General features: G+C 39.8%; 8 protein-coding genes across 8 annotated transcripts in view; 7 read left to right on the forward strand and 1 right to left on the reverse strand.

The window, feature by feature from the left end:
• Positions 1 to 16,983, reverse strand: part of LOC108606428 (homeobox protein 5) — a 45,706-nt gene extending 28,723 nt beyond the window's left edge. The window contains exons 1-2 of the mRNA XM_017996539.1: positions 16,922 to 16,983; positions 2,680 to 3,599 (exon numbers count right to left, since the gene is read on the reverse strand). Of these exons, the coding sequence (XP_017852028.1) occupies positions 2,680 to 3,563 (884 nt within the window). The 5' untranslated portion in view covers positions 3,564 to 3,599; positions 16,922 to 16,983. The remainder of the gene's footprint in view (positions 1 to 2,679; positions 3,600 to 16,921) is intronic.
• LOC108606432 (mitogen-activated protein kinase kinase kinase 7) lies at positions 916 to 2,623 on the forward strand. The gene is made up of 5 exons (XM_017996543.1): positions 916 to 1,013; positions 1,069 to 1,368; positions 1,961 to 2,131; positions 2,186 to 2,318; positions 2,377 to 2,623. The coding sequence occupies exons 2-5, from the start codon at positions 1,216 to 1,218 to the stop codon at positions 2,517 to 2,519; spliced, it is 600 nt and encodes a 199-aa protein (XP_017852032.1). The 5' UTR covers positions 916 to 1,013; positions 1,069 to 1,215; the 3' UTR covers positions 2,520 to 2,623.
• On the forward strand, positions 3,751 to 4,634 carry LOC108606431 (uncharacterized protein C9orf85 homolog). The gene is made up of 2 exons (XM_017996542.1): positions 3,751 to 3,852; positions 3,911 to 4,634. Exon 2 carries the CDS (start codon positions 3,938 to 3,940, stop codon positions 4,631 to 4,633), a length of 696 nt encoding a protein of 231 aa, XP_017852031.1. The 5' UTR covers positions 3,751 to 3,852; positions 3,911 to 3,937; the 3' UTR covers position 4,634.
• On the forward strand, positions 4,975 to 9,398 carry LOC108606429 (3'-5' RNA helicase YTHDC2). The gene is made up of 2 exons (XM_017996541.1): positions 4,975 to 5,888; positions 5,953 to 9,398. The coding sequence occupies exons 1-2, from the start codon at positions 5,135 to 5,137 to the stop codon at positions 8,073 to 8,075; spliced, it is 2,877 nt and encodes a 958-aa protein (XP_017852030.1). The 5' UTR covers positions 4,975 to 5,134; the 3' UTR covers positions 8,076 to 9,398.
• Positions 16,984 to 19,260: 2,277 nt separating the features above from the next.
• LOC108606183 (glycine-rich protein DOT1) lies at positions 19,261 to 19,943 on the forward strand. Its single transcript, XM_017996033.1, has 2 exons — positions 19,261 to 19,295; positions 19,365 to 19,943. Exons 1-2 carry the CDS (start codon positions 19,290 to 19,292, stop codon positions 19,941 to 19,943), a joined length of 585 nt encoding a protein of 194 aa, XP_017851522.1. The 5' UTR covers positions 19,261 to 19,289.
• A 3,637-nt stretch (positions 19,944 to 23,580) lies between these two features.
• Positions 23,581 to 24,036, forward strand: LOC117134945 (glycine-rich RNA-binding, abscisic acid-inducible protein). Its single transcript, XM_033294507.1, has 2 exons — positions 23,581 to 23,790; positions 23,845 to 24,036. The coding sequence occupies exons 1-2, from the start codon at positions 23,614 to 23,616 to the stop codon at positions 24,034 to 24,036; spliced, it is 369 nt and encodes a 122-aa protein (XP_033150398.1). The 5' UTR covers positions 23,581 to 23,613.
• A 1,530-nt stretch (positions 24,037 to 25,566) lies between these two features.
• On the forward strand, positions 25,567 to 26,054 carry LOC108606006 (protein FAM98B; the record flags this gene model as incomplete). The annotated part of the gene is made up of 1 exon (XM_017995829.2): positions 25,567 to 26,054. A coding segment is annotated over exon 1 (456 nt), but the record flags the coding sequence as incomplete, so codon positions are not given.
• A 1-nt stretch (position 26,055) lies between these two features.
• Positions 26,056 to 26,305, forward strand: LOC117134926 (glycine-rich protein GWK-like; the record flags this gene model as incomplete). The annotated part of the gene is made up of 1 exon (XM_033294431.1): positions 26,056 to 26,305. A coding segment is annotated over one exon (183 nt), but the record flags the coding sequence as incomplete, so codon positions are not given.
• Positions 26,306 to 26,705: the final 400 nt, after the last annotated feature.

The following is a 26,705-nucleotide window of genomic DNA, read 5'->3' on the forward strand; positions in this document are numbered from 1 at the left end:
TTTGTATATATATATATGTATATATATGTATATACATAAGTCACTGATCAGCATACATACAGACAAAGAATCTACTGCAACGTCTCCTTTTGTAACTATATCTGATCAATATTTGTGCATATTTGCTTGATTTTTTCAAAGTAAACATGAAATAAATTTATACACTTTGATATTTTTGAAAAAGGTATCTTCAAGTTGTGCTGAGTCGTTGGTAAAAGCAGAAAGTATAAAGTATATTCTTAATCAGCTGAACAAACTGCATCGACTTAGACTCTATACGTCCGTCCGTCCGTCCGCCTGTATGAGCAACAAGAACTCTGAAACTTAAAGAGTTAGAGCAACCAAACTTGTAATATAGCTGCACCTATTTCCGAAGCACCAGAATCCGTTATATAAAAACGTTTTACGTACACAAGTCATCGACCGATGCCAACAATTTCAGCACAATTGATTAAATAACTTTGCAAATATTAAGGATAAATTACTTATTTATTGAATATTCATTTTATTTATATTTTATACAATATAAATTGTAAACTTTTGAGTGAATGATAAAGCTACAATGTATTTGTTTGTCAACATAATTGTGTTGAGGAGTGTATGCTGATAATTTGCTTGTATATATAGCACAATATACGCTCGCAATTCTCTGGAATAAAAAACGCTGAGCGCAAAACGACGTTTATATAAAAAATACACTCAATTTGTTTGCTAAAATGCACAGACCCTGTTTATGTAGAGCGCACAAAAGGGTCTGCTAGTTTGCTTGGCGTGACGACTCACACATAAAGTCTGTATACAGTTATTTAACAAATTTATGCAAGCTTCATGTACAGCGTCTCACACTGTCGGTGTGATGAAGTTGCAAAATTTCTTTGCTGTGCAAAGATAACCCAAAGTAAATAAAAAACATTACTCTCGCGATAAGCGCTGGTAGTCTGGATGAAGCCGTCAAAGAAGCAACATGGAGTGGAACAGTGACTTCAAATTTTCAAAAAATTACCCCAGGAAAAGTAAATATAAACATGCATATAACTAATTAATACAACTTATATTTTATGGTATCAGAATTTGGGTAGGGGTGCCTTCGGCAGTGTCTTCGCAGCAACAATCGATGGCAACACTTATGCAGTCAAAGCATTGGGCTCAAATAATGCCATTAAAGATACAATAAGAGAAGTGGACTCGCTGCGGACGCTGCAACATGAAAATATAATGAAATTATACGCCTTATCGACCGATGAGTTCGATAGTCTTCATCTTGTTATGGAATTTATGCCGGGTGGATGTCTGCATAGCTTACTGGAGAACAAAGATATTCCGATTCCATTTGAACAAGCTTTTGGCTATATTCAACAGTCGGCCGCGGTGAGTTTCACAATCAACAACAAACATTTCATTTAATGCTTAAATGTTTCAAATACAATAACATGCAAGTTGTCACGTAGCTGTGACAAAATTAAATCATATGTATTAACTTAATGGCACTCAGCCAATGTCTGGGTTATGCCTTCAAGTGTTTGCCGGCGAGAGCAGCGCTGCTCGCGTCGCAGCGTTGAGAGAGCTTCAATTCTTTATTGCTAAGAGAGCGCAGATCGTACGACTGGCTTAAGAGTTAGCTAAGCATTCTTTAACATCATTAAATGAAATGTTTATCATTCTTCATTCAAAATATTTGAGAGCCTTACTTTTGCACTAAAAGTTTAAAGATTTTTAAATGTTCAAACTTCAAACAATATGTAAACCGAATAGCGAAACTAAACTATTAAGCAATTAATATGCTTTCAATATACATTTCTAATATAAACAAAAGATTTCACATAAAAAAAACCTCATTAAACCATCTTATAAAAAAAAATTAGTAAATTTCTAGCTTAAGTAAGGCAAAGCTAGTCTAATCGAATATATAGTGTATATATATATATATAGACATAAAAATACAAACATTCGACTATTTCAGGCCATCAGTTATATACATAGCCAGGGCAAGTTGCATCGGGACATAAAGCCGCTAAACATGCTGCTCTCAGCTGATCAGCGGGTACTGAAACTTGGCGACTTTGGCTCTGTGCGGGACTTACAGAATTCAATGACCAGCCAGAAAGGCACGGTTCTGTATATGGCACCTGAGGTACGCTTAGCCCAACCCCAAGCTACCCCAACTAAAGCCCCTCTTCTCTTTAAGGTTTTCAACGGCAAGCATTATAATGAAAAATGTGATGTCTACAGTTGGGCCATTAGCATGTGGCACGTCTTAAGCCGGCTAATTCCATTTATCAATTTCAACTTAAGGAATTTGATGAAAGCCATTCAGAACGGTAATGCTAATAATAATAAGTAAGCGACCTTTTAAAACATATTTCCATTTGGATATAGGTGAGCGCCCAAAGCTTGAAGATATTTCATACGTCGAGTGTACCGATAGACTGAAGCAGCTCATTGCGAGCTGCTGGCAGGGCGAAGCGAGTATACGTCCCGCTATGTCCGACGTATTAGTCACCTTAGAGAGCTGTCGATGAATAAGCTAACTTTATCAATGAACAATATCTAATCAATAGAATCCCAGTTCCCACGTATAGCGGAAATGTAAAATCGTTCAGTGGATTTTTTTTTGTCTTATCAATATAACAATAAATTATGTTTATAAATTTTGTGTTTTCTTACTTATTTGACACTTACCTGATAGCTGCAGCTGTTCCGGCACTGGGCTGCATCAGGTGCTGGCCACTGCATTCGAACTCACTGTCCATGCCAGCGAAGCAGCTGCGATTTCGATTACGTTGCGGCATCTGCTTCTGACTGGGACGCGAGGCATGGGAGGAGCCGCGCTCCGAGTTGCATTTGGAGCCGCAGAGTGAATTGTCGCAAAAGCGACAGCATTTGTTATAGCTAAATGTGGAGGTGCAGAGCGTGCAAAATGAGTCCAATTGCGATTCGGTTGGATCCTCATCCATATCAGCATCTAGCTCAGGCTCGGTTGCTGCCTCGGCATCCGGATCGGCATCAGAGCGCAGCTGAAAGGTGTGAGCATTGCTGCTCTGATCCTCATCGGAGCAAAAGTTGTATCTATCGCTTTCTGTATCCTCGCCCAAACTGCTGCCAGCGCTGCCCTCCGCACGCTGCGCCGTGAGTCCAAAGCTGTTCAATGGACATGACGGATACCGCATGAGCGGCATTTGGCGGGCAGTGTATCTGCTGGCCATGGACAAATTCTCATTGAAATATATGACATTGCTCTGCTCCTGCTCCTGTCCTGCTCTATCGCGTTCACGTTCACGTTCACGTTCGCGCTCCCAGCCGCGGCTAATGCTTAAATCGTGATATTTACGCAAAAAGGCGGCATTGCAGTCGGCCGCTGTGTATTCGTGTAGCTTCTTGGGCTTTGGCATGGGTGGTGTGTACAGCGGCTGGGAAGTGTCAGTATTGTTGCTGCTATTTCTGTTGCTCCCATTGCTGCTCGTTGTTGTGTTGCTGCTGCTGCTGTTGTTGTTGTTGTTGTTGTCACCGACGGATATGCCGCCAGATCGCAGTAGATCAAACAGACGCTGCTTGAGATCGCGCATGGCGACTGCATTAGCGCAAGGACAGTTTTCCGAGTCCTGTAAATAATGGCGACATTAGTATTTGAAAATAACATCGATATACATAATAATAATAAGCCGATAAATAAGTTGCTCTAATATATAGCATTCAGCTTTTTGTTGCGCATGACATGCGCGCCGTGTCATCCAAGCAATAAAACACACTGTCATCCATATGTCAAACGAAACCCCGAATCTAACAGAAACGTTTTTTGCGCAGCGTAAACCAAAACAAATCAAATTGAAATACACGTTAAATTAAACATAACAGGTAAATTGCACTATAATAAATATGCGCATGTAACATATTTAGTATAAATCTATTTTAGTTAAACGACACACTCTAAACTTCAAAAATGAGCACACAGCGCGGCAATGCGAGCCGCACACGTGCACAGAAACACAAAAATCGTCATGTATTCAAAAACGATTTGCACGACAAGACGCCACAGCAAATACGACTGAACAATATGCATGTGTCCACTGTCTGCCAGCGCTGCAAGGAGGTCATCGAGTGGAAAATCAAATATAAAAAGTACAAGCCACTGACGCAGGCGAAGACTTGTACGCGCTGTCAGCAGCGCACCGTTCGCAAGGCGTACCATGTCATATGCCGAGAGTGTGCGATCAAGGAGCACGCATGCGCCAAGTGCCTGAAGAGCGCCGATGAGGTGACGATAGAAGCACCAGAGCCCACGCCACAGGAGGAACAACAGTTGCAGGTGGAAATGGATCGTTTGATCAAGTCATTCTCGGAGCGCAAGCGACGCGCCTTTCTGCGCTTTATGGCCAAGGGCCGCAAGAAGCAGTCGGAGGAGGAGCCGCAGAATGAGCAAGAGCGTGAGGCACAGGAAGCAGAGAAGCGTGTAAGACATACACGCGAAGAGCTGCTGGAAAAGATCAAGCAGCTGGATCTGGCAGGCGATGAAGATTATGATGATGATGATGAGGAGGACGGCGACTATAGCGATGATGACGATGATGTAGAATATGATTCAGATGCTGATTCAAATGCAAGCGGCAGTGAAGATGAAAAATTAGTTAAAAAATAAACAGCTGTTTTAAACTAAAAGAATGTAAAATGTTTTAAGCCAAGCTGCAGTTTTTTAAGCACACAATCTAGACATTATTAACATGCTGGGGGCGGGTAATATATATTGCAAATAGGGAACATGCTATTTTAGAAAGTTGTTGCAACAATTTAAAATGCATGCGCACTCGACTGTCCACTCGATTTTTCAAACATTTGGCCTATCGATATATCGATAGCATCGGCACATTAGCTACTCAAAAGCTGACTGCTATTGCTCTAAATATTTCTCACACATCTCTGTGTGGTATATAAAATTTTTGCTTGTAAACTTAGTTTGTTTTTTCAATTCAGCAACGTTATGACAAATAAAAAGAATAAAAGTGAAAAGAAACGTCGAAATAAAAATAACAAAGACGATCAGCAACCATCAGGCAGCAGTGGCACAACAGCCAAGGCTAAAGGTAAAGGTAAAGGCAAAGGCAAAGGTAAGGGCAAAGGCAAAGCCACAGCCGCAGACACAATGCCAAAACGCAAGGCCAAAAAAACAACTGAGTTGAGTGGCAACAAGCCCGAGCGGATTAGCGCCCACGAAGTGAGGGCGCTTCATCAGGTAGTGCACAATTTTATACAAAGCGGAGCTCTACAGTTGGAGCTCACTAAGCTAACCAATCTGCAGCGACGCGAGGTGCACATCTATGCTCGCAAAATGGGAGTGAAGACGCGCAGTCGCAACAACGAGGGTGAACGTGTGCTCACCATGACGCGCAGCCTATTCACGCTGCCCAACTTGGATACGCAACGCGTAAAGTTCACCGTTTGCCCAGGCATAGCCCAGCTGCTGGACAGAGTCACGCAGGAGATGTGGCAGCAGCCCTTGCAGAGTGCGTTCCGTCGTCTGCCACCGAATCGCTGCTCACCCTCGCAAGGCATGAGCAGCGGCCTGATTGGCATACGTCGCATACCGCCGCCGCCAGGACGCATCTGCGAGCGTCTGGCCAAGGAGCGCAACGAATTGCCGATTGTGCATCAGCGCCACAGACTGCTGCAGCTGCTCAAGTACTCGCAGGTGGTCATTGTGAATGGCGCCACGGGCTCCGGCAAGTCGACGCAGTTGCCACAGTTTCTGCTGGAGCAGGCCACAGCACGCAAACATGCGGTGCGCATGGTGATTAGCCAGCCACGTCGCATAGCCGCCATCAGTGTGGCCGCTCGCATTGCCGAGGAGCGTGGCGAGAAATTGGGCGACACTGTTGGCTATCTCATACGCATGGAGAGTAAGTGGAGTGGTCCGCCCGCTCATATAGCAATTGATTAATTGCGATATTCTCTCCTTTGCAGGAAAGTGCACCAATCGCACAGTTCTGACGCTAACCACCAGCGGCTGCCTGCTGCGCTCGCTGGCCATGAATGGCGCAGAGTTCTTTAGCAATACGACACATTTGATTATTGACGAGGTGCATGATCGTGACTTGGATACGGACTTTTTGCTGCTGGCGCTTAAGCTGGAGCTGCAACGCAATCGCACACTCAAGGTCATACTCATGTCGGCCACCATGGACGTGGATGCGCTCTCCGAGTATTTCAATGCTGCGCCCGTTTTAAATGTCGAGGGTCGCAGCTTTGATGTGCGCACCTTTGCGCTCGAGCAAATACTCAAGATCTCCGGCTATATGACGCCACAGATGCAGGCAGTGCTGGATAACAATGGGGAGGACAACGGAGAGGTCACCGAGGAGCAGCTGCTGCATGCCTATGTGAGCACACACAGCACAGCCGAGTCGGACATTGATTATGCCTTGATAGTATCGCTGCTCGAGCTGCTGCTGATGTCGGGCAAGAGTGGGGCGGTTATTGTCTATCTGCCTGGCTATCAGGATATGACAAATCTGCAGGAGGAGCTGCAGATCGCGCTGCCCGAGGCGGCCATCAAAATTCTACTGCTGCATAGCCAAATCGATGTGGCGCAGCAGCGTCAGGTGTTCAATGAATTTGGCGATATACAGCTGAAGATTGTGCTCAGCACGAACATTGGACAGACATCGATAACCATACCGGACCTGCTGTATGTCATCGACACTGGGCGCTGCAAGATGAAGACACACGATGCCGCCACCAATGCCTCGCAGTTGGCCTGTGTTTGGATCTCCCAGGCGGATGCAGAGCAGCGCGCCGGACGCGCCGGTCGCCGTTCCAATGGCATTTGCTATCGCCTGTTTAGCAGCGCTCAGTTCAATAGCTTCAGTCGCTTTATATTGCCGGAGATGATGCGTCGCACGCTGGACGAGATTTGTCTGCTGGCCAAGATAGCGGCGCCCGAGCAGCCCATCGAGAAGTTTCTGTCCCAGGCATTGGATGCGCCACAGCCCGAGGCGGTGCATCAGGCGTTGAAGAAGCTAATGGTGCTCAATGTGATTGAGCCCACAACGGAGAAGGTCACCCAGCTGGGACACATACTGGCCGAACTGCCGCTGGACGTGCAGCTGGGCAAATGCCTGGTCTATGGCCTCTACTATCGCTGCCTCGGCAGCTTGGCCATCATAACGGCATTCTACTCGGTGCGCGATCCCTTCGTGCTGCCCACAATGTGCTCGCGCAGCGCACGCAACGAGCAGCGCCGAGCTCGCGAAGCCTACGGCATGGAGAGCTACAGCGACTCGCTGGGCATACTGCAGCTCTACGACGAGTATACGTACGAGACGGAGCGCGGATCCTGGTACGCGGATGAGTATTGTAGCGCGCATCACGTTTGCCGCCGTTCCATGGACATGTTTGTGGCTGCGGTGCATTCGCTGCGCTTGGCCATGCGCCGCATCTTTGAGGTGCGCGACTGGAGCAGCATCTCGTACAATGACAAGAACGCGAACATGGTGCGTCTATGCATGACCGCCGGACTCTATCCGCAGCTGGTGTACGTCGATCGTCGCAGCAGTCGCAAGCGCGTCTTTATCGCCGCCGGCGATCCCGCCGTGCAACTGGCGCGCAACTCCTGCCTCGGCTACTGCTTCACACGCGGCCGTGCCTGCGACACCAGCGACTTTCTGCTCTACATAGAGAAGACGCGCTCCAATGGCAACATCTCGCACATTGAGCACTTGACGCTGGTCAGCACGCTCATGGTGGTGCTGCAGTGTGGCAAGACCGCCGGCGTAGACTTACTGCCAGAGAGCGAGGACTCCGATGCAACGGCCTCCGAGGAGGAGGACGTGCCGTGCGATAAGATGGTGCGGGAAACAAAATTTCAACTAGCTCTGGACAGCTGGCTACGCATCACATTGACCCAATCGCTTGGGCTGCAGCTGATGCAGTTGCGCCAGCATATTAATCTCGAATTCAATGAGATGATCAATCAACGCAACGTCGTCGGCATACGCAACACAACGGCGGACTATGTGCGTCTATTGCTGGATCTCGACTCGGATGCCTCCGGTCTGACCGCCACAGACATCACATTCCGTCCCTAATTAATGCCCACCTATGCGTACTTGTATTTTGATGCTGAATGCTGGACGAGCTATCGATTAATAGAATATCTGAAGCGAGGGGGCTTGGTATCAATTCTCGATTCTATATATCAGACCTGTACATAGAGAGCCAAGTCTATATTAATTTGCTAAACAATGAAATTGTGTGAACGCTTCAAATTTCCAATTTACATTTACGTTGTACGTTAAAACTTGATGTAGCCCAAAGCTATTTTAGAGTAACACTAAACCTTAAGTAAACCCTAGCTATCGATAACTTAAACAGAAAGTATTGAGATTTTGCTGCTGTCAGCAAGTAGTACTAAGATATATATAAAAGCTTGACCCGCGCGTAATCTTTCGACATACCAAATGCGAAAATACTCACAAATGCTTCGCAAGTCTTTTTGTTTATAGTAATAAGTTTTAAATTATTGCAATTATACGCTATAGATGTAGTTTTTAACATAATCAAGTCAATCAGAGTCTCTCTTTCAAACCAAAGCGTAGTTGGCACAGCATCTGGAGAGATTTTAGCAACCTAAGAGTTAGATTTATTCAAACATTATACGCAGCAGAATAAACTGTATTATCAAATAGTTGCTAAAAATGCATATAAGATATAGCAAGATTATTGGTAGAATACCACTTAACCACAAAAGAAGAAACTGATTTAACTGAACCAGCTCGAAGCTGAAAAACAATTATAATTAATGGAAGAATATGACTTATTCAAAAAAACGGAAGATATGGCTATGTCAGCGGAAATCAGCTCGAAGAAGAGTTGCCAGCATTAAACAAAAATATTGCAAGATTATTGGAAGAATACGTCTTATACACAAAAGGGCAAGATGCATACAAAATATTGGAAGATTATCCCCTATACACAAACGGGAAAACTGCAAGAGTTGCTAACATTAATACACAAATATCGTAGGATTAACACTTATTGACAAAATCGGAATCTGTATTCGAGCTGTACCAACTCGAAGCTGAACAACAATTGATTAATAACCAAAGAGAAATCTGTATAATTACGATTCATTAACATATATTGCCAGACTATTTAAACTATATCCCTTACAGACAAACGCATAATTTGTATCAACTGAAGCCAAATCGAAGCAGATTTTGAATTGGTTTTGAGCTTGATTAGAAAATCCTATATAACGAATTTGATGTAAGATGTTCAGCATTTGCAATATCTATGTGTCTATTAATTAACCAAAGTTAAAACTCTGAATGTGTATTGGTTGGTTCAATAAACTTAAACAACAATATTCTTGATAAATATGTAGCAGAAAAAAAACAAAGAAAATTTTACAAAAATAAATGTTGTGGCCAAAAAAAAAAATGTGATTTGATTTTTAAAAACAGCAATTGGGAGTTTACGTTGGCAGCGACGTTGGCAGCGCAGTCAATAAACCTGCACTTGTTGGCTGCTGTAGCGCTCTCTCGCTCGCACAACACCCGCGCGCGCGAGCGCGCTCTCTCGCTCTCTTTCATGTCGATGCAAAGACAATGGGCGAAGCAATAGTCAATTTAATGCCGAAGCCCGAAGCGTGTGCAAAAGCAAAGAAAGTGAAATTAATTTGTTACTTGTCGTTGTTGTAGATAGTTGTTTTTTTTTTATTGTTGTTGTTGTTGTTGCTTTTGCATATTTTGCAGTCAGCTATTAATATTGCTCTAGAAATGCGCGCCAGGGCCTGGGCCTGGGCTTTGGCTTGGGCTTATTGTTTAACATTAATGTTGTTGCTGTTGCTTTTGTTGTTGCCCAGTCTCCCTGAGGCTGGCACCGTTGCGTGACCCACAACGGCAAATTGCAGCAGCTACAGTGTGAACACGGGCCTAGGAGGAGCCACAGCCAGCGCCAGAGCCAGAGCCACCCGCCAGTCGTGTAACTTGGAACGGGTTAATGCAAAGTGCATTCAACTTGGTTGACCACTTCCACTTGTTAGCCAAGTTTATTGTCCAGCTTTTAACGGCAGCTCACACAGACACACACACACATACATACGCATGCACTTGCAGTTACATAGCTAATGATGATCAATGTGTATTGGCAATTGAACTCGCCTCGGTTCAAATTGATTACAATTGACAATTGGCCATCGATTGCACCACTCATTTCAATTGTCATTAATGTGAATTGTTGGCCAACTTGTGTTGTTGCTTATTTTGTGGTTGCCTAGAACCGTTAGTTGCCGCCAAATTATGCATATAACTGTACACAAAAGCTGAGTTGCAGCTTATTGAACATCAAATTGAATATTGGCATGCAACTGCCAACAAAAATTCACTCCTTAGTACAGTGGAGCATCGCAAAAAGTTAAGCGTACTTTCTTTAAATTATTTATTTATATAACTGTAGGCTTAAAGTTTAATCTTAAGCTTCAGGGGAAGGCGGCCTTAGCTGCTGGGGCTTTCGGCTATTTCTTTAAATTAAATTTATGTAAGTAACTTAAAGCGTCTCACACTGTCGGCTGCAGCCAATTGTGCTACATCATCAGCTGATTTTAATATTACATATCATTTGAATTTTATTCAATATTTGCAAATATTTGAGAATTTTATATATTACTTTATTATTATTATTTTAGAAATAAATTCTGTTAGTGTTTTAGATTTTTGAATTAGTTTTGCCTAAACCAAATACTCATAATTTTCAAAATAGCTGCAGCTATAGAGTTTTGAATTTCGAAAATAAATATTATGAAATTATAAATTCAAAACTAACAATTCTTAAATGCAGATTTTGAATATGGCAAACATATCTATAATACCTGGAAGCTTATATTGTTTTTTTTTTTTAATCCACAACTAAATATTCGATATATTGAAACACTGCTTGGCAGCAAGTTCTGCTTTAAAGCAATTTTATACAAATAAAATGTTGATTTTTTCTGCTACCTTTGATTGTTTGTTAAAATCTGTACAAAAGTGCTTGGGTTCCTATTCAAGTGCATGGGAGTGTATGCGACTGTTTTGTTTTATAGCCTGCGGAGCTAATGAAGCAACTGATGGATGACACCAACTGAAAGGTGTAAGAAGAAGCAGCAGCAGCAGCAACAGCTAATTGCTAGCCATATTTATTTTTCTTTTTTTTTTTTGGTAATGCCTGGAGCAGAGTCGAGTAGAGTGTATACAGTTACATAATTATGGAAAATTGATTTCACAGGCGGCCCCGAGGTGCTGAGTTGCTCCCAAAAAGTGTCTGCGATGATGACATCGGCGACGGACGGACGGACGGACGGACGGACGCGTGACGTTTGCCACAGCACGAAATGCGTTTTGGGTAATTCCGAAATCGGGAATAATCATCATACAATACAAATACACAATGATTGAGGGAAAGGTAGCAGGTTGCACGTCAGCAGACAGACATACGGACAGACGGACGGACAGTCGCTGTTTGGTTGCATTAAGATCAGCGCTGCTGCTGGTGAAAGTCGCTGCGGGTCAAATCAATCAGCCTGGGCGGCAACTCGGCCAAAAAAATGCCAAAAAACTGTTTCAAGTCTTTCCCATTTCTTGAGCTCTAGCTAATTAATATTCACACACACACACACATACACAATTAATATAAATGTTACATTTTATTTTTCTGCCCTCAGCGTACGTTATAAAAAAAAAATAAACACAAAACAGAAAATAAAGCAACGCCTAATTATGTCATTAAAAGTAGTTTTCAAAATACCTTAATGCTTTCCATGAAGCCGCTTTACTTTTATTTATTTTTTTCATTAGCCAAGCGCACACACACAACTTTAAGTCATTAACTAACAACAAAAATATGCAGACTAATTTTTAATTGTTATAGCATTTAATCAATTTTATAAGGCAAGCCCTTTAAACAGTTAAGAAAGTGTTATCTTTATTTAATGAGAAAAAAAACTTTTTAGCATTTGAAAAATTAAAAAAATATATAACTAGGTTTTTATATTAATGCACACAAGTTTTTTAAATAATTTAAAATTTAAATGCTTATCATTTCAAATTAAAAACAATTGGTAAGTGTCTTTTAAATAAAACAAACATGATTTGCAGCAAATAATTCAGCATTTAAAATAAAGATAAAAAAATAGTTCATTTATTTTTTAGCTTTACAACTTGTTTAAATAAATGTATATTTATTTTCATATTTTTTTGAAATTAGTAATTAATACTTTTCAAATTAAAATTAAAATTTAACCTATTTATAAAGGTTTTTTTTCAATTTTATAGCTAAAGCTTTAAACAGAATTCAGCTACAAACTATATGAAAAGCCAACAATATGAAATGAAAGCAAAGCTCGCAATATAATATTAAATATTATAATTGAATGCATATTGTGAACAATGGCTTTGGACTGTTAACCGATGATTACCGCACTCATTTCTAAATTTAAACCTGGTATGTTAAATTTGAAAATAAAAATAGATCTCAAGGTTACACAAGTGTTGCAGCTGCTGCTGCTGCTGCTGCTGCTGCTGGGGGAAGAGAAAGCAATAACTGCTAAAGGGCATTTGTGGTGCGATTACTTCATCATTCAGTTTTACGCATTGTGAGTAAAAGTGAGGCGCGTTAGTTGTGGCTTTAGTATTTGGTCGAAAGTAAAAGCCAAAATAATAAGACCGATTTGAAAAACCAAAACAAGTCATGACCACTCGTGTGCATGTGTGTGTGTAAGGCAATAGCCTGTGCTCTCTTTATTTATTTTTATTTTATATATTTTTGGTTAGACAGCAGGAGACGGAAGCCAGCCAGCTATGTGGTTCGAGCTTAAGCCGGAACTATGCGGAAGTGAGTGCATAAGCGACGATCAATCAATGTTTAAACTACATATGTATATAAACAAATGAATGTGTCAGCTTTTGTTGCTGTCGACGAACGAATCAATGTAGACGCATTCAAATTGGGCATTAAAATGCTAAAGCGCTCCAACTGTAAATTTGTACAACAAACAAAGCAACAAAATGAAAATATACAAATGACAATGGCCAAGCGACTTATGTAAGACAAAGCATAATAAACAATTCGTATCGAATCAAAATTAAAAGCAAAATCAAAACATTTTGTTGCTCAAGCGACAGCTGCCACCTGTTGGCATGTGGCATGTGGCAGCTGCAGCAACTAAGCTGCCCCCAAAAACACTTTTAAGCTCTGGCAGCTTTAACTAAATTTTCAATTCGCAACTTCAAGCTTAGCACCAATGCCAAATTGTTGGCCACAGGGATTTATTATTTAATTAAATTATTTAACAAGTTTTGCTTAAGCTGCAAGCTTAGGCTAACAAGTTGATTTACAAATAAGCAAAACAATTATTTGCATTATTTTATTCTGCAGTTTTTAAAGATATATTTAATATATAACTTATTTTAATGCAGTAAATTTAGCCAAATTAGTTGCATATGATCCATAAATTTAAATGATATTTAAACTAAAATAAATTTGTGTGCGTTGCTTTAAATTTTAAATTTTCCACTTGGAAATTTTCATTGCTAAGTTTCAAATACGACAATTTGTTTATATTAAATCGGCATGTTGAAGTTATTAATTCTTATAATTATTAATTTCTAGGCGTAAACATTTATTGAAATTTTTAATTATTTTGAATTTATCAATTGTAATTTAATTTAGTTTACATTTAAAATAAATATATGATTACAATTATTCAATATTAGCTATGCTTGCAATAAATCGTTAATGTTAATAATAAAATATTGCATAAATTTAAAATTTGTATGCATAACGAAATTTCAAGCTAGTGGCAATTAATATTTATATCTCGTCTTTATGTTTTTTGCAATAAATATAAATTACATAAATAGCTAAAATATGCAGTTGCTTTAGCTTAGCATTAGTTTATATTAAAATTTAGTATATGAAATTATTTATAAAATTAAATTGTGTCATATTTTCTCTCTCTGGCAAAAAAAGAAAGTGAGCAAATGCATTTTGATTGGCATAGCTAAACAACAAATAGAGATGGAGACACATTTGTTAAGGCTTTAGTTAATCCCGCTTGGCCCTATTTAAATTTTATGATGGAAAAGCTCAAGTCACCACGTTGCCCACTTATTAGTTGGAACTTAAACAAATTTTGTTGCCGATACCAATCATTATTATTATTGTTGTTGTTGTTTACAATAAGCGCATCAGCGAGGCCATGACAGTTTCACTTTCGAGGCATAAAGGCATAAACATTGAATGTCGAAATATGGCACACACACAAAATATTTATATTTATATTTTTATTTGTCTGCTGCTCTGCTGTGGTGGCGCGAGCAAAGGTGAAGGGTTCAGCTGGAAGAATTGCTGTTGAAATGGTAACAAAGCTGGCGGCAGTGGCTAATTGACAAAAGACGATTTGTAAGCGTTAACAATTTCAATTCGAAAGCGAGTCACCAAACAACGACAATCAAAAGTCAAAGCTATGCCATCAAATATTTGCTGCATAATTTGTGTGACAAAAAGCGCAAAAGAAATAATAATAAAAGTGAGAAATGCAGTGTAGCATTGATAATTATGTTAATTGCCCATAAACAACAACAAAAAAAAAACCAAATTGTTGTAGAAATGTTAAAGCATTTAAATGCATAAATTGTTGCTACAATTTTTTGTATTTTTTGTATTTTTTTTTTTTTTTGGGCAAATATAGTGCGACAAAAGCAGCTTGAAGCGCGAGTTTTATGTTGGGGCATGCCACACAATGTGGAAAGCATGCACAATGACAGCAACAACCAACTAACTAACTAACTTTCATTCTTGGCCTTTGATAAAGACACATTTTGTTTAGGCGCAAGTCGCAGTCGCAACCTCAACCCGTCGCTTTATTTTCTTCATTTGTTCAGTCATTTTGTTGCTCGCTCTGCTGTTTTTGGGTTGCCGCAGTGCTCTGATTATACGTTTCAGTTGCTGACTGCTGTGCACAACAACAACAACAACAACAATGACAAGAGACACCTTAACCACACATGTGACACACACCTGAGGAGACAGCACAACAAGCTTTGTGTATCTTTGTCTAACAAAAAACATCAGCAACGATCTTTAGATACCTTAAGTCAAGTCATATATCTTCTGCCCTTTTTGTTTGTATTCAAAATCTAATTTTTTACAGCTCAGCGTTTTTATTTTTATCATATTTTATTTTTATTGTAATTTTTATTATGCTCAAAATTAGACTAAGTTGACAGTAATATTTTATTTTTATTCAAACTTTTGTTAGTTTGAATTTTGTGCATATTTCAAAAATTTGTATTAAAATCATATAAAATTTTTATGCATGTAAAAACTTTTGTATATTCTGTTTGTATTTAACTAGATTTTATTTTTATTGTATATTTAACTATACGAAATTAGAATTAAATTACTAATAAATGTCTGGCGTTAACGTTAACTTTTGTATGTAAAACTATAAATTTAAAATAATTTTAAGCAAAATTCAACAACGCTGACTGCTAAGCTTAGCTAATAATTACAATAAAATAATAATAATAATTTACTAGACATGTGTATGTGAATTTCAAACAAAATATTGCAGCAAATTGTAAATTTTTATAGCAAACAGCAGAGTTTTGAGAAGGGTCTGGAGGTAACAGAATCTATTTGAATCTTGTCTCTAGCAACAGTTAACAACTGCAATCTTTGTGTGTGTGTGTGTGTGCACTGCAATTATATACCGTTAGCTTTGGCATCATGGCCCAAAGGCATATGAGCAACGCCTAGACGAGAGAGCGCGAGCGAATTGGCAGCTGATTGAGACAACAAAAATTACAAGAGAGGGAGACGGACGAAAAAAAAATGAAATAGTTTAAAAGCAATGCGACTAGCACTTATACTAAATTAAATGCGCCTGCTGCCTTGGCTTGGGTAAATTTATTTTAATCATTGTTGCTGGAGTAAAAGTGAAAATGCGAACGAATTGCAATGCCAACGCCAACTGGCAAATGCGTTGACTTTGGCTTTGGACTGTCTATGGTGGAGTTGGCTTTGGGTGTCAGTGCAAATTATGAAATTAGTATTATGTGAAATGGAGTTAAAAGTGTGATTAACTTGGCGCGTATGTAAAACTTCAGACTTCAAGACAAAAGCCATTCAAGACATTAAGACATAAAGCATGAGGTGGTGGTGGAGGTGGTGGCGGCGGCGGCGAATGGCAAACCGCAAATGCCAAAGACAATGAAAGTCAGCATATGTGTGTCCGTGTGTGTGTGTGGGGCAAGCTAATAACATTTCAGTTAGTTTTAGTGGCAGCCAACAAACAATTTTTCCAAGTGAGCAAGTCTTGGCAACTTTGTCTCCACCCCCCACCCCCCTGCCCACCCACAGCCACGTTCTCTGCTGTGCCCTCGGCTTAAGCATTTAGAATCATCTCTTGGTGACAATCAGCAGTGTGTGGAGAAAGCCACGCACCCCAAAAAACCGCAAGCGCAACGTACCGCACCGCCCAACAGTTGCATGCAACTGTAAGTTCGTTGCCTAAGTCTTTTGTGTTGCAAGCTAATAACAATATGGCATTTAAACAATTTTAAATAGATTTTTATGCAAAAAAAAAAACGAAAAACTTAATTGATGGCAAACTCTCTCCCTCTCTCTCGCCCTCTGCTTTTTTATGATTTAATTATTATATTTAACAATTGAAAGCCCAAAAATGTTTTCATAATAATAATTAAAAAGAAACTAAGCTCAGCCTGCCTGCCAATTAATAGACCATAACCACTAGACGTTTTCATAGCTTGCAAGCCCAATGCGATTTGGGAGCTCAACAAAGCATAAAACTTAAACTCAAAAACATTTTGTTCAAATTCATACAAAATTTTCCAAAAATATACGATATGCATAAATTTTGTATGCAGCTCACCTATAAATGCAAATTTGTTGTATTTAAAGCAGCGCACTTAAGTTTTGAACTACACTTTGTCGTTTAACTTAACACTTTGCATATTTTGTGGTATTTCAAGAATTTGAGCTTATGCAATTTAATTTAAGCCACTTAGTTTGGGTTACGCATTGATAACAACAAAAAAGCGCAAAAAAAAAATTGGACAAAACACTGTTTGCGCCCAGGCTAAGGGCAAATTACACTACGTGACTTTTGATTTACTGTAAAATTTTGTGTGTGTGGGTAGCGAATGCAGAAGAAAAGCGCGACGATAAGAGCGAACGAGACGCGATAAGACAAACAACGGCAGCGATGCGTTACACGTTCAACAAGACGACAGCGCGACAACGAAGTGATTTGGAAAAATCTGCAATAATGCCATTGAAGCTCAAGCACGAGGCTGCGACGCAGCAGCAGAAGAGCGCAAGCGCGCAAGAGAGCGAGAGAGAGCTGCGAAAGCAAGCCGGCTGACTGCAGTAGTCAAAACAAAGCTCAAACCTCAGCGCAGTCGGCAGTGAAATTGAGCGAGAGAGAGCGCGGCGCACACTCACACTCGCAAGTGTGTGTCGGCAACGAGCAAAGCAAAACTAAAGACGCTGCTATTAAAACTGATACGTATGCTCGCTCACTAAATTACATGCGCTCTCTCTCTCTCTCTCTCTTTCTTTCGCTCAAATTGCTGCTTTGGCTACTGTTTCTGTTTTGACTTGCAGTTATTCACATTGGAAATTGACACTCGAGACTGCGGTGCGCACTGCTTATCAGCGTTGACATCGTTTGCGCATTGATTTAAGACCACTGTGCTACAGTTAGATAACGATGCTTGCACTGTTAGCTGCTATTGCAATTGATCTTGATATTTGTTTTCGCCGTCGCGCAACTTTTCTTGTGCTTTGCTTTTACTGCAGAATTTGAGTCGCAGGTGTAGTTGAAATTCAACTCACTCAAGCAGATATGAAATCTTAATTGTTAACAATAAATCAATAGCATAACATAGCAGGCTTTAGTTTCTAATTCTAAGCTATAGGTTGAGAATAAAAAAAAAAATAACATAAAGCAGGTATGGCTAAATAGATTTGAACATTACTATGTTATACGTTAATTGCCATATCGGCTTACAGTGATCAGATTACATTAGCTTTAATTATATTATCATTATGTTTATGTTAATAAATAAATATCAAATATTATTCATATATTTTAAATGCATAACTAAATAAATATGTTTACAGTTTTAATTTAATTTAATTCTTTATTTGAATTTATTTGCATTTGCCATACTATGAGAACAACAAAATCTTTAAAAATTCAAATAAACCCTTTAAAAAACCTTGGCAAAGTAGTATTTAAAGCTATTTTCTATTTTAAATTAATAAATTTGAATACAGAAATAACATAGTACTAATCATTTGTAGAACTAAGACTAAAATTTTAGCTGGCAATATAAATTGAATTTAGGAAATTGCATGAATTTTTAAAGTGTTGTTCATTAATTTTCTTCCATTTGATTTTATGCAAAAGTAATTATGTTATAATATTTAAACTCTATGAAAATATAGTCTGTTCTATTTTCTAACTCTTATATTTATATATGTTTTGCATTATTTTCGAAGACCTTTTTTTAGGGTTTTTCGTCTAGCGCTTCCGCATTTCAGTCGCAGGTGTTGGCAAAGGTGAGAGAGGCGGAGCTCTTGGAGCTGTAGCTGGTCAAGTGCTTGGTACACTAGACTACATGGCATAGCTAACACCCAAGCGATTTCGTAATCTTTTGCCAACTTGAGCGATGAGTTCACTTTCAAAAAAATAGTTAAACATAAACAAAAAATGCAAAAAAAAAAGGAAAAAACGTAGCGTAAGTTGTTTGTGGTCGACCCACGCGTCTGTCTGAGCCGCAGCCGCAACATTTTGAACACTGGACGCAGTGCGTCAACTTCTGGTTGCTTTTAAGGCGCCGAGCGATGAGCACAGTGGGCCATGCAGAGTTGTTTGCCCGCTGGCAGTAAACAGCTTTAATTACAGGCTATGGCGGCAGGCAGGCAAATTAATTATGTTTTTAATTAGTTTTGTTGTTGCTGCTGCTTGCTTTGGGTTTTAATTAAAGTCGCGCGACGACGGAAGTCCAAGAATCCAAGCAAAACAAAGCCAATAATTGTTCAATTTTTAGTGTTTTTCATATTTTTTTGTTCAATTCGTTGGCCGTGTCAAGAAGATCATTAGCCAAGCCAAGTTTGGGGGCTATAAATTGCGCTGGCTGCCAGTACAGAAGCATCACAAGCAATTGGAGCTGCGCCCCGAGAGCAAACAACCAAACACAAGAATCAAACCAAGAACTCAAACTCAACTCAACATGAAGGTAAGCAAAGGCGCCAGAGCCTGGAGTTGAAGAAGTTCTAATCTTAATCTTGGACACTTGACTTGGCAGGTCTTCATCTGCTTGATTGCCACTTTGGCACTGGTGCACGCTGGACAACGCAGCGGCGGCGGTGGTGGCGGTTACTTGCCTGGCGGTGGACGCGGAGGCGGTGGCGGCCATGGTGGCGGACATGGTGGCTTTAGAAACGGCGCTGGACTTACCTCGCATGTGTCGCAGTCGCATGGCCAAACCAAGGTGCACATTGGTGGTGCCGGTGGTGGAGCTGGCGGTGGTGGTGGCGGCGGCTGGCAAGGAGCTGGACGCGGTGGCGGCTGGCAAGGAGCAGGCGCTGGAGCATCAGCTGGCGCTTATGGTGGTGGACGCGGCGGCGGTGCTGGTGGCTGGAAGTCTGGCGGCGGCGGCGGTGGCGGTGCTGGTGGCTGGCAAGGCGCTGGTGCTGGCGGAGCAGGCGCTGGTGGCTGGAAATCCGGCGGCGGCGGTGGCGGTACTGGCGGCTGGCAAGGAGCTGGAGCTGGCGGCAATGCCTGGGGCCCACCCGCTGAATTCGACTACAGTGTGAACCATGGCAGTGCTGGTGCTGGCGCTGGAGCCGGATCTCGTGGTGGTGCCGGCTGGTGGAACGACTAAGCATTAAGCGAAACTTAACGACAATTTAATGGTTTAATAAAATTTTGGGGTCTGCTTGCATTGAAAACTTATTGTTTAAATATTTTGTACCGATCAGCGCGCACTCAACTTAGCTTAAAGCTAAGCTTAGCAAAAGCTTTCGCATAGTTGCGCTAACTAACGCTAGAGCGCGCTTTAGCTTTTACCGGTTTGACTAAGTTCAATGTCAGTCGAACTAGGCAAAGCAAACGAAGACGAAAAACAAAAAACGAAAGTTGAAGCGCAAAGCAAAGACAACGCGCAAAGACAAAGAGACGCAAACCAAATACAGTGCTCAACAAAAAGCAGCGCACGACTGCCAAGTCAAGCAATTTGTTTGCCTCACAACGTTTTAGCTCAAGCACGTGCATGCTACAGTCAGTGGCGTAGGCCAGTTTGTAATTTGCAGAGGGAGCAAGTAGTTGATAAATATAAATTAATATAAGTTGTTAGCTAATTATGTGTATAGTCAGATTGTTATATAGCGGCTTATATATTCCTAAACTTTATTGATATATGTCTAAATTAATTATTTAGTATACATACTATATATATTATATATTAAATGTGCTCATTAAAGTAAATGGTGGGTATTTAAAAAAAACTGAAAGGAAACAGCAATTAAGAAATTAAAATAATTTTATATTTGAAGCTCCATATATATTTGAAAATAATTACAGAACAAAACAAAATAGTTTAGCAATTTAACGAGGGGTCAGCTGCACATACCCTGCTCTGTCTACGCTCATGGCACTAATGCTGCAGTCTTTGTCTTTGTCTTTGCTTTGTGTTTTGCCTTTTGCCTTTTGTGCTTTTGGCGTCGCCATGTCTCTCGCTGTGGAGAAGGCCATGGGCAAAGAGCTTTAGTGTTTGATCTTATCTTGTTTGATGATCTTGTTGTTGAATTTGCATTTGTGTTTAAGTTGTGTTTGGTTTTTGATTTTGGATGTTTGCAAATATTTACACGGCGCACTGGAGAGTTCAATTGGTAAGCAAACAACTTACAACATAAATTAATCTTAAATTCTTTTAAACTAATTTATTATTATATTTACAATATGTTATGCATAGATTTGTTGCAATGCATTAAACATTTACAAAAGCCAATGCATTCTAATACTGTAATTTGCATATGATTAGTACTTGACTTAATGTTTAGCATAGTCATCAATTATAGCAATAGCACACACACACACATACATATGTACATGTATTTGTTTATATGAACATCCAGTTACATCTGCTGATTATTTATGTCTTCGTTTAATTGCTATAGAAAGGCCGCAATAATCAGCAGTTACTTATGCAAATCAATTTAATATACACTTGAAAAAAATAATTATTCTTATGCTAATAACATTTCTATGAGCAACAACATTTTGGCAATTTTAAAAGACTTTAATATACCTTATTAGTTGCTTAAGTTAATTATTATTATTAATATCAATCATTTTAAATTAAATTTTACTGCATTTTTCAGAATTTTTCACATATTCTTCTTAAATTTGAACAAAAAATAAATTAGCTATTGGAAATTGTAAAATTAAATATATTTTTATATATATTATATACTATAGCACTTTTATATTATTTTTTTTCAGACTTTATTTTTTAGTTATAAGAAATAAATAATAGATTAGGTATTGAAAATTGGAAAGTAAAATATATCTTAGCATAATTCTAATAAATCACATTTATATTATATTTATTTTTTTTACACTTTACTTTTTAGTTAGATATAATACATAACTTTGTTTTATTATATTACTAACATATTATATTTTCTTTATTTGCTTTTCAGCTTTTTTGTAAAGTCAAAGTGTTTGCAATGTTGCTTTAAATTTCTCAGCGCACTATTTTTTTCGAGTGTACAGCTGTAGTACTATTCCATTTTTTAGTTTTTGCGTCAAGTCTAAACTCATTTTAGCAATTATTAATTTATGCTAGACTAGTATTAGTATTAGTATTAGTACTGTGGCTGCATTAAGTGTGTTTATTAGCAGGTAGCTCGCATATGAAGCAAGTTTATGGGTATCATCAATTCTGCAATCTAATAATGACTGGGGGCAGTGGCAAGTGGTAAGTGCGGCAAGCACATTTGTCTTGTTGTTGCTGGCAAATCGTTTTGCAATCGCTTCTTAACAATTTCATTTGAGTTATGTGCCAATTAAATATTATAATTTCAGCTTGAAGGCAAAAATACAGTGGGAAACAAACAATTTTAATGCCCATTCTGATTCAAAGCGAATTGTTACTAAACACATTTCATCTTTACTAACATACAATATGCAATTGTTTAGTGTGAGCTGCTGACAAAACCATAATAAAAATTATGTGGCAAGACAGACAAAAATAAAGTGTAAAAAATTTAAATAGAATGTGGCAAGCAATTTTTTGAAAACAAGTGCTAAAGTTAAATATATTTTTCATGGCTGCCAACTTCATTACTTGATTAAGCTAAAAAATTAAAATTATTAAAAAATATGCTTCTATGTAAAAATTTGTTATTTAGTAGTGCAAACAACATTAATTTTTAGGTCTGCGCTACTTTTTAAAAATAAACATAAATTCTAGAAAAAATATAGAAAAATAGACAGCGACTCAATTTCACAAAAATATATATAAAAATATAATTTTTTATTATTAAAAAAAAACACCATGCATTTTATATTAGAAACTAATTTGTATTTACTAATTGCTAATTCGTATATTCCAATTAGTAATTAGAACTAACATATTGTTATTATTTTTTAAATATTTTAGGCACATATTTTTATTTTTTATTTTGCTATTCAATGAAATTTAAAAACAATTTTCATGGTTTATGACTCAAACCGGTTTGAAGCATAAAATTTGTTGAACACGTGTGAAAAGATGCAAAAAATCTTTGAAAAATGCTCAAGTCAAGCTTAAGCTATGACTAAAACATAATTTGGATTTTGTTTTTATTTTATTTTTTTTTTTGTCGCTGCTTATGTCGCCAATTAAGAATTATTGTTTATAAGCGGCTAATATTAATTGATGTATGGCTTGAAGCTGAGATTTCCTCAATAGATATAGACATGGGTTATACATATACAAGAAATAAGTAACGAAATTAATTATGCGCCCTAAAGTGCAATGAACTTAATGTGGGCTAGCTAAAGAATGAAGCTGATGTAACTAAGTTATAAACAATAGAGCTAATCGCTTGTTTTATTTATAAACTTGGACTTGAGTTTGTTCTATGTTCTTCCTGCTGGCGCAGTTACAGTTTCCGTTTCTTTGGTGGTGTTGGAACCTTGATCAGCGCCTGGCGCATCATTAATCAATTGAGCTGAAGCTAAAGCTGAACTTTGGTTTTATTTTCAAGCCAGTTCATTTGCTTGGCTTTGTTTGTTTTGGCGCCCAGAGATTTGCATAGCCAAACAGACAGCGACCGAGCATCATCAACTATAAATCCACGCATATTGATATGCATATGCGCTTTATTAATTTGTTTAATTGCTTAAATGATCGACGCTCTCGCTCTCGCGTGCGCTCTCTCGCTCGCTCCCACTTGAGTTGCGTCGAATTCTTCGACATATTTTTCGGCTATAAATGCGCTTGCTCCAAGTGGTTTCATCATTAGTCAACGCTTTCAATTGTCTCAAGCAACAGCTTCAAACTCGAGATGAAATCCTTTGCCTGCATTTTGCTTATCCTGGCTGCCTGCCTGGCCTGTGGACATGCTACATTCGATGGATTACTAGGCGGTGGTGGTGGCGGCGGCGGCGGCGGTGGTGCTGGTGGCTTGGCACAGCTGCTGCAGAGCAAACTTGGCGGTTTGGGTTGTGGTGGGCGCGCGGCGGTTTTGGGCGCGTAGGCAGCTCATGGCTCTGGCTTGGCGCATTTCCTGGCTCAGTGTATCATTGCTGCTCCAGCTGCTCAGCCCGTTGAGAAGATCTACATTGTCAAGGTCGTTAGCCAGGGACACGGACACGCCAGCGCTGGTCCAGCTCAAAGCTACGGCGCACCCGGCGGCTGGGCTGGTGCTCAATCCTCCGGCGGCTGGTCCGCTCCTCAGTCCTCCGGCGGCTGGAACAAGGGCTGGTAAATAATTTACCAACAGTTTGCCAATTTGCATTTAATTTGTTGCAATTTTTTTTATTACAAAAACCCTTTTTTTTGCTTAGTTTTAAAGTTTTTTTTTTTTACTAAACTAAAATAAAAGTTGTTTGTGCTTTTTATATGCGAGCGTTTTGTTAAATTTTGTTGTCGCTCAGCTGATTTGGCAGTCGCTTGACGCAAATGAGACTTTTATTGTTGCCCTGGCTTACATTTTGGCCCAAACCGTTGATTGACTGATTGCCTGCCGCCAATTTGCTGTGGCCAGCAGTTGCAGCTCAATTGACTTGACTTGGCCAACGAGAGTCAAGTGGCAATCAACGGGCTTTGATCTTTGACAGGTGGCTTAAGCGATAAGTTTGTCCAAGTTCCTAACAGAGTGCGAGAGCTATCAAAATTTCAAACTTAGTTTATATCAAATATTTAATAAGTCTCTGCAGTAAATAATTATAAAAAGTTTAATTTTAAAAAGCGCTGCCATTATTTTTTAAATAAATCTAATTTCCAATTCCATTTCAAAGCTATTTAACCTTTTTAATTTTATCTATAATTCGTACACTCGAAGCTTTGATGTTCGACTAATAAATCAAAACGTTGAAGCAGCACAAAAACTTGTTGAAAATAATTTCAAAAATTCTAAAAACGAAAAGCAGTCAAATTTTTCAAAAATTCATATTCATGTTCAGCAGCTTCAGCTCAACTAGAATTTAATGCAGATTTATGCTAAATTAAAAATTTTATACTATTATTTATATTTTTAAGTTGCTTGTTTAACATAAATAATTAATGCTGCATTATTGCTTTAAATCTTAAAAAATTAAGCAACTGACAGTTTCGATTAAAAATCAAAGTTTGTTTACTTAGCTCTCAAATATTTGTTTAAATTTCAAGCAATTCAAAGTTGAACTGCAACGTTTAAGTTTTCAAGCAAATGTCGATTTTCTCTCCCTCTCGCTCTATCTTTCTCTCTCTCTCTCTCTCTTGCTGCCTGCCACTCTCAGTTAATAATTGAATGCTTTGCATTGATTAATTGATTGATAGCTTGGCTGTCAGTTAACCCAATTTCGCACAAATTTGTCACGAATTGTTGCAAGTTGCAAGTTGCGCAGCACAGTGGCAAATCGCTTTGGCTTATTGGCCAGGCCATAAAGAATCGGTGCAGAAATTGTTTTGAGGCTTTTGCGGTTGGCTGTATGGACAGAATTAAATTTGGCGTCTAGTACTTTGGCCCTGGCTCAGCTGAGCGGGGGCGTTGCCAAAAGCAGACAAAGCGCCAACGAAATTGAAAGTTTGGGGAGGGAGCGAGGGAACGAGCGAGCGAAGTCAAGCGACTTGAGTCGCGTCGAGAGCGTCGTCGAGTTGAGCCGAGCTTCAGTTCAAGATTGGGCAATTACAACTGATTACATTACGGCAGCTGCAGCTGCAGCAGCAGCAGCGACGGCGGCGACGTCATCGCCTAGAATCTTAGATGCGCCGCAGCCACCGGCGCTTGGTATAAATAGACGAGAGTGGGCCCAGTTGTTTATTAGTTAGTGCACAGCAGCTGAGAAGATGCAATCGATACGCACTTGGGTTCTCTTTGGTTTGGTCGCCTTGCTGGGCGTTGGCATCTATGCCAAGCCGCATGGCTGGAGCAGCTTAGGAGGCGGGGGCGGTGGCTGGAGCAGCGGTGGATCTGGCGGAGGCTGGAAGAGTCTTGGTGGTGGTGGCGGCTGGAGCAGCGGCGGATCTGGCGGCGGTGGCTGGAAGCCAGCTGGCGGTGGCTGGTCCTCGGGCGGCAGCAGCAGCTCCTCTATATCCTTTCCCAAGATAAGCATCAGCTCTTGGCCTTCGAGCGGTCACGGTGGATCCGGCGGTTGGTCCTCAGGCGGCGGCGGTGGCGGCGGCGGCTGGAAGAGTGGTGGCGGTAGCGGCGGCGGTGGTGGCTGGTCCAGCGCTCTATCTGGTCTGTCCGGCTGGAAGTCTCAGGCGCTTTCCAGTCTCAGCAGCGCTGGCAACGGTAAGCGGCTGGAAGTCCGGCGGCGGCGGAGGCGGTGGCTGGAAATCTGGCGGTGGTGGAGGCTGGAGCTCTGGCGGCGGAGGCGGCGGCTGGAAATCTGGTGGTGGTAGTGGTGGCGGTTGGAGTTCAGGCGGCAGCGGTGGTGGCTGGAAGTCTGGCGGCGGCAGTGGAGGCGGCGGCTGGAGCTGGTAAATCGCTGTGCCCCACTCCATACCAAGGATTCCATAAAGAAGCTGCAAACTGTACATAAACCCACATACACACACATTAACAATATTATTTTTTTTAAATAACTTTTTTTTTTCACTGCTAATAAATATTTACTTAAAATGTAAACAAGAACTTGAAGAATTATTTAAAAAACGTTAAGAAATAACAAAGCCAAGCTATTTTATGGCTAGCTGCAGCTTTTTTTTAGCTAAAAAAATAACAGCTAGAAACTTAGCAAATTTTAATTTGCAGCTGACTTGCTTTAAACATTAATTAATATATATAATGGAAAAGAAAATTAATTCTGTCTAAATTATTGATGAACATTTATGACGCATTGAGATATATTTAAAAATATTATAAACCTGCTATAATTTTATTGCCAATCGCCGGCTTTGTGATATGCGATATATCATAGCAGACTCGTCTTTAATCGGCTGACAGTGAAC

The sequence above is a fragment of the Drosophila busckii genome, chromosome X (genome assembly GCF_011750605.1).
Source record: "Drosophila busckii strain San Diego stock center, stock number 13000-0081.31 chromosome X, ASM1175060v1, whole genome shotgun sequence".
Lineage (NCBI taxonomy): Eukaryota > Metazoa > Arthropoda > Insecta > Diptera > Drosophilidae > Drosophila > Drosophila busckii.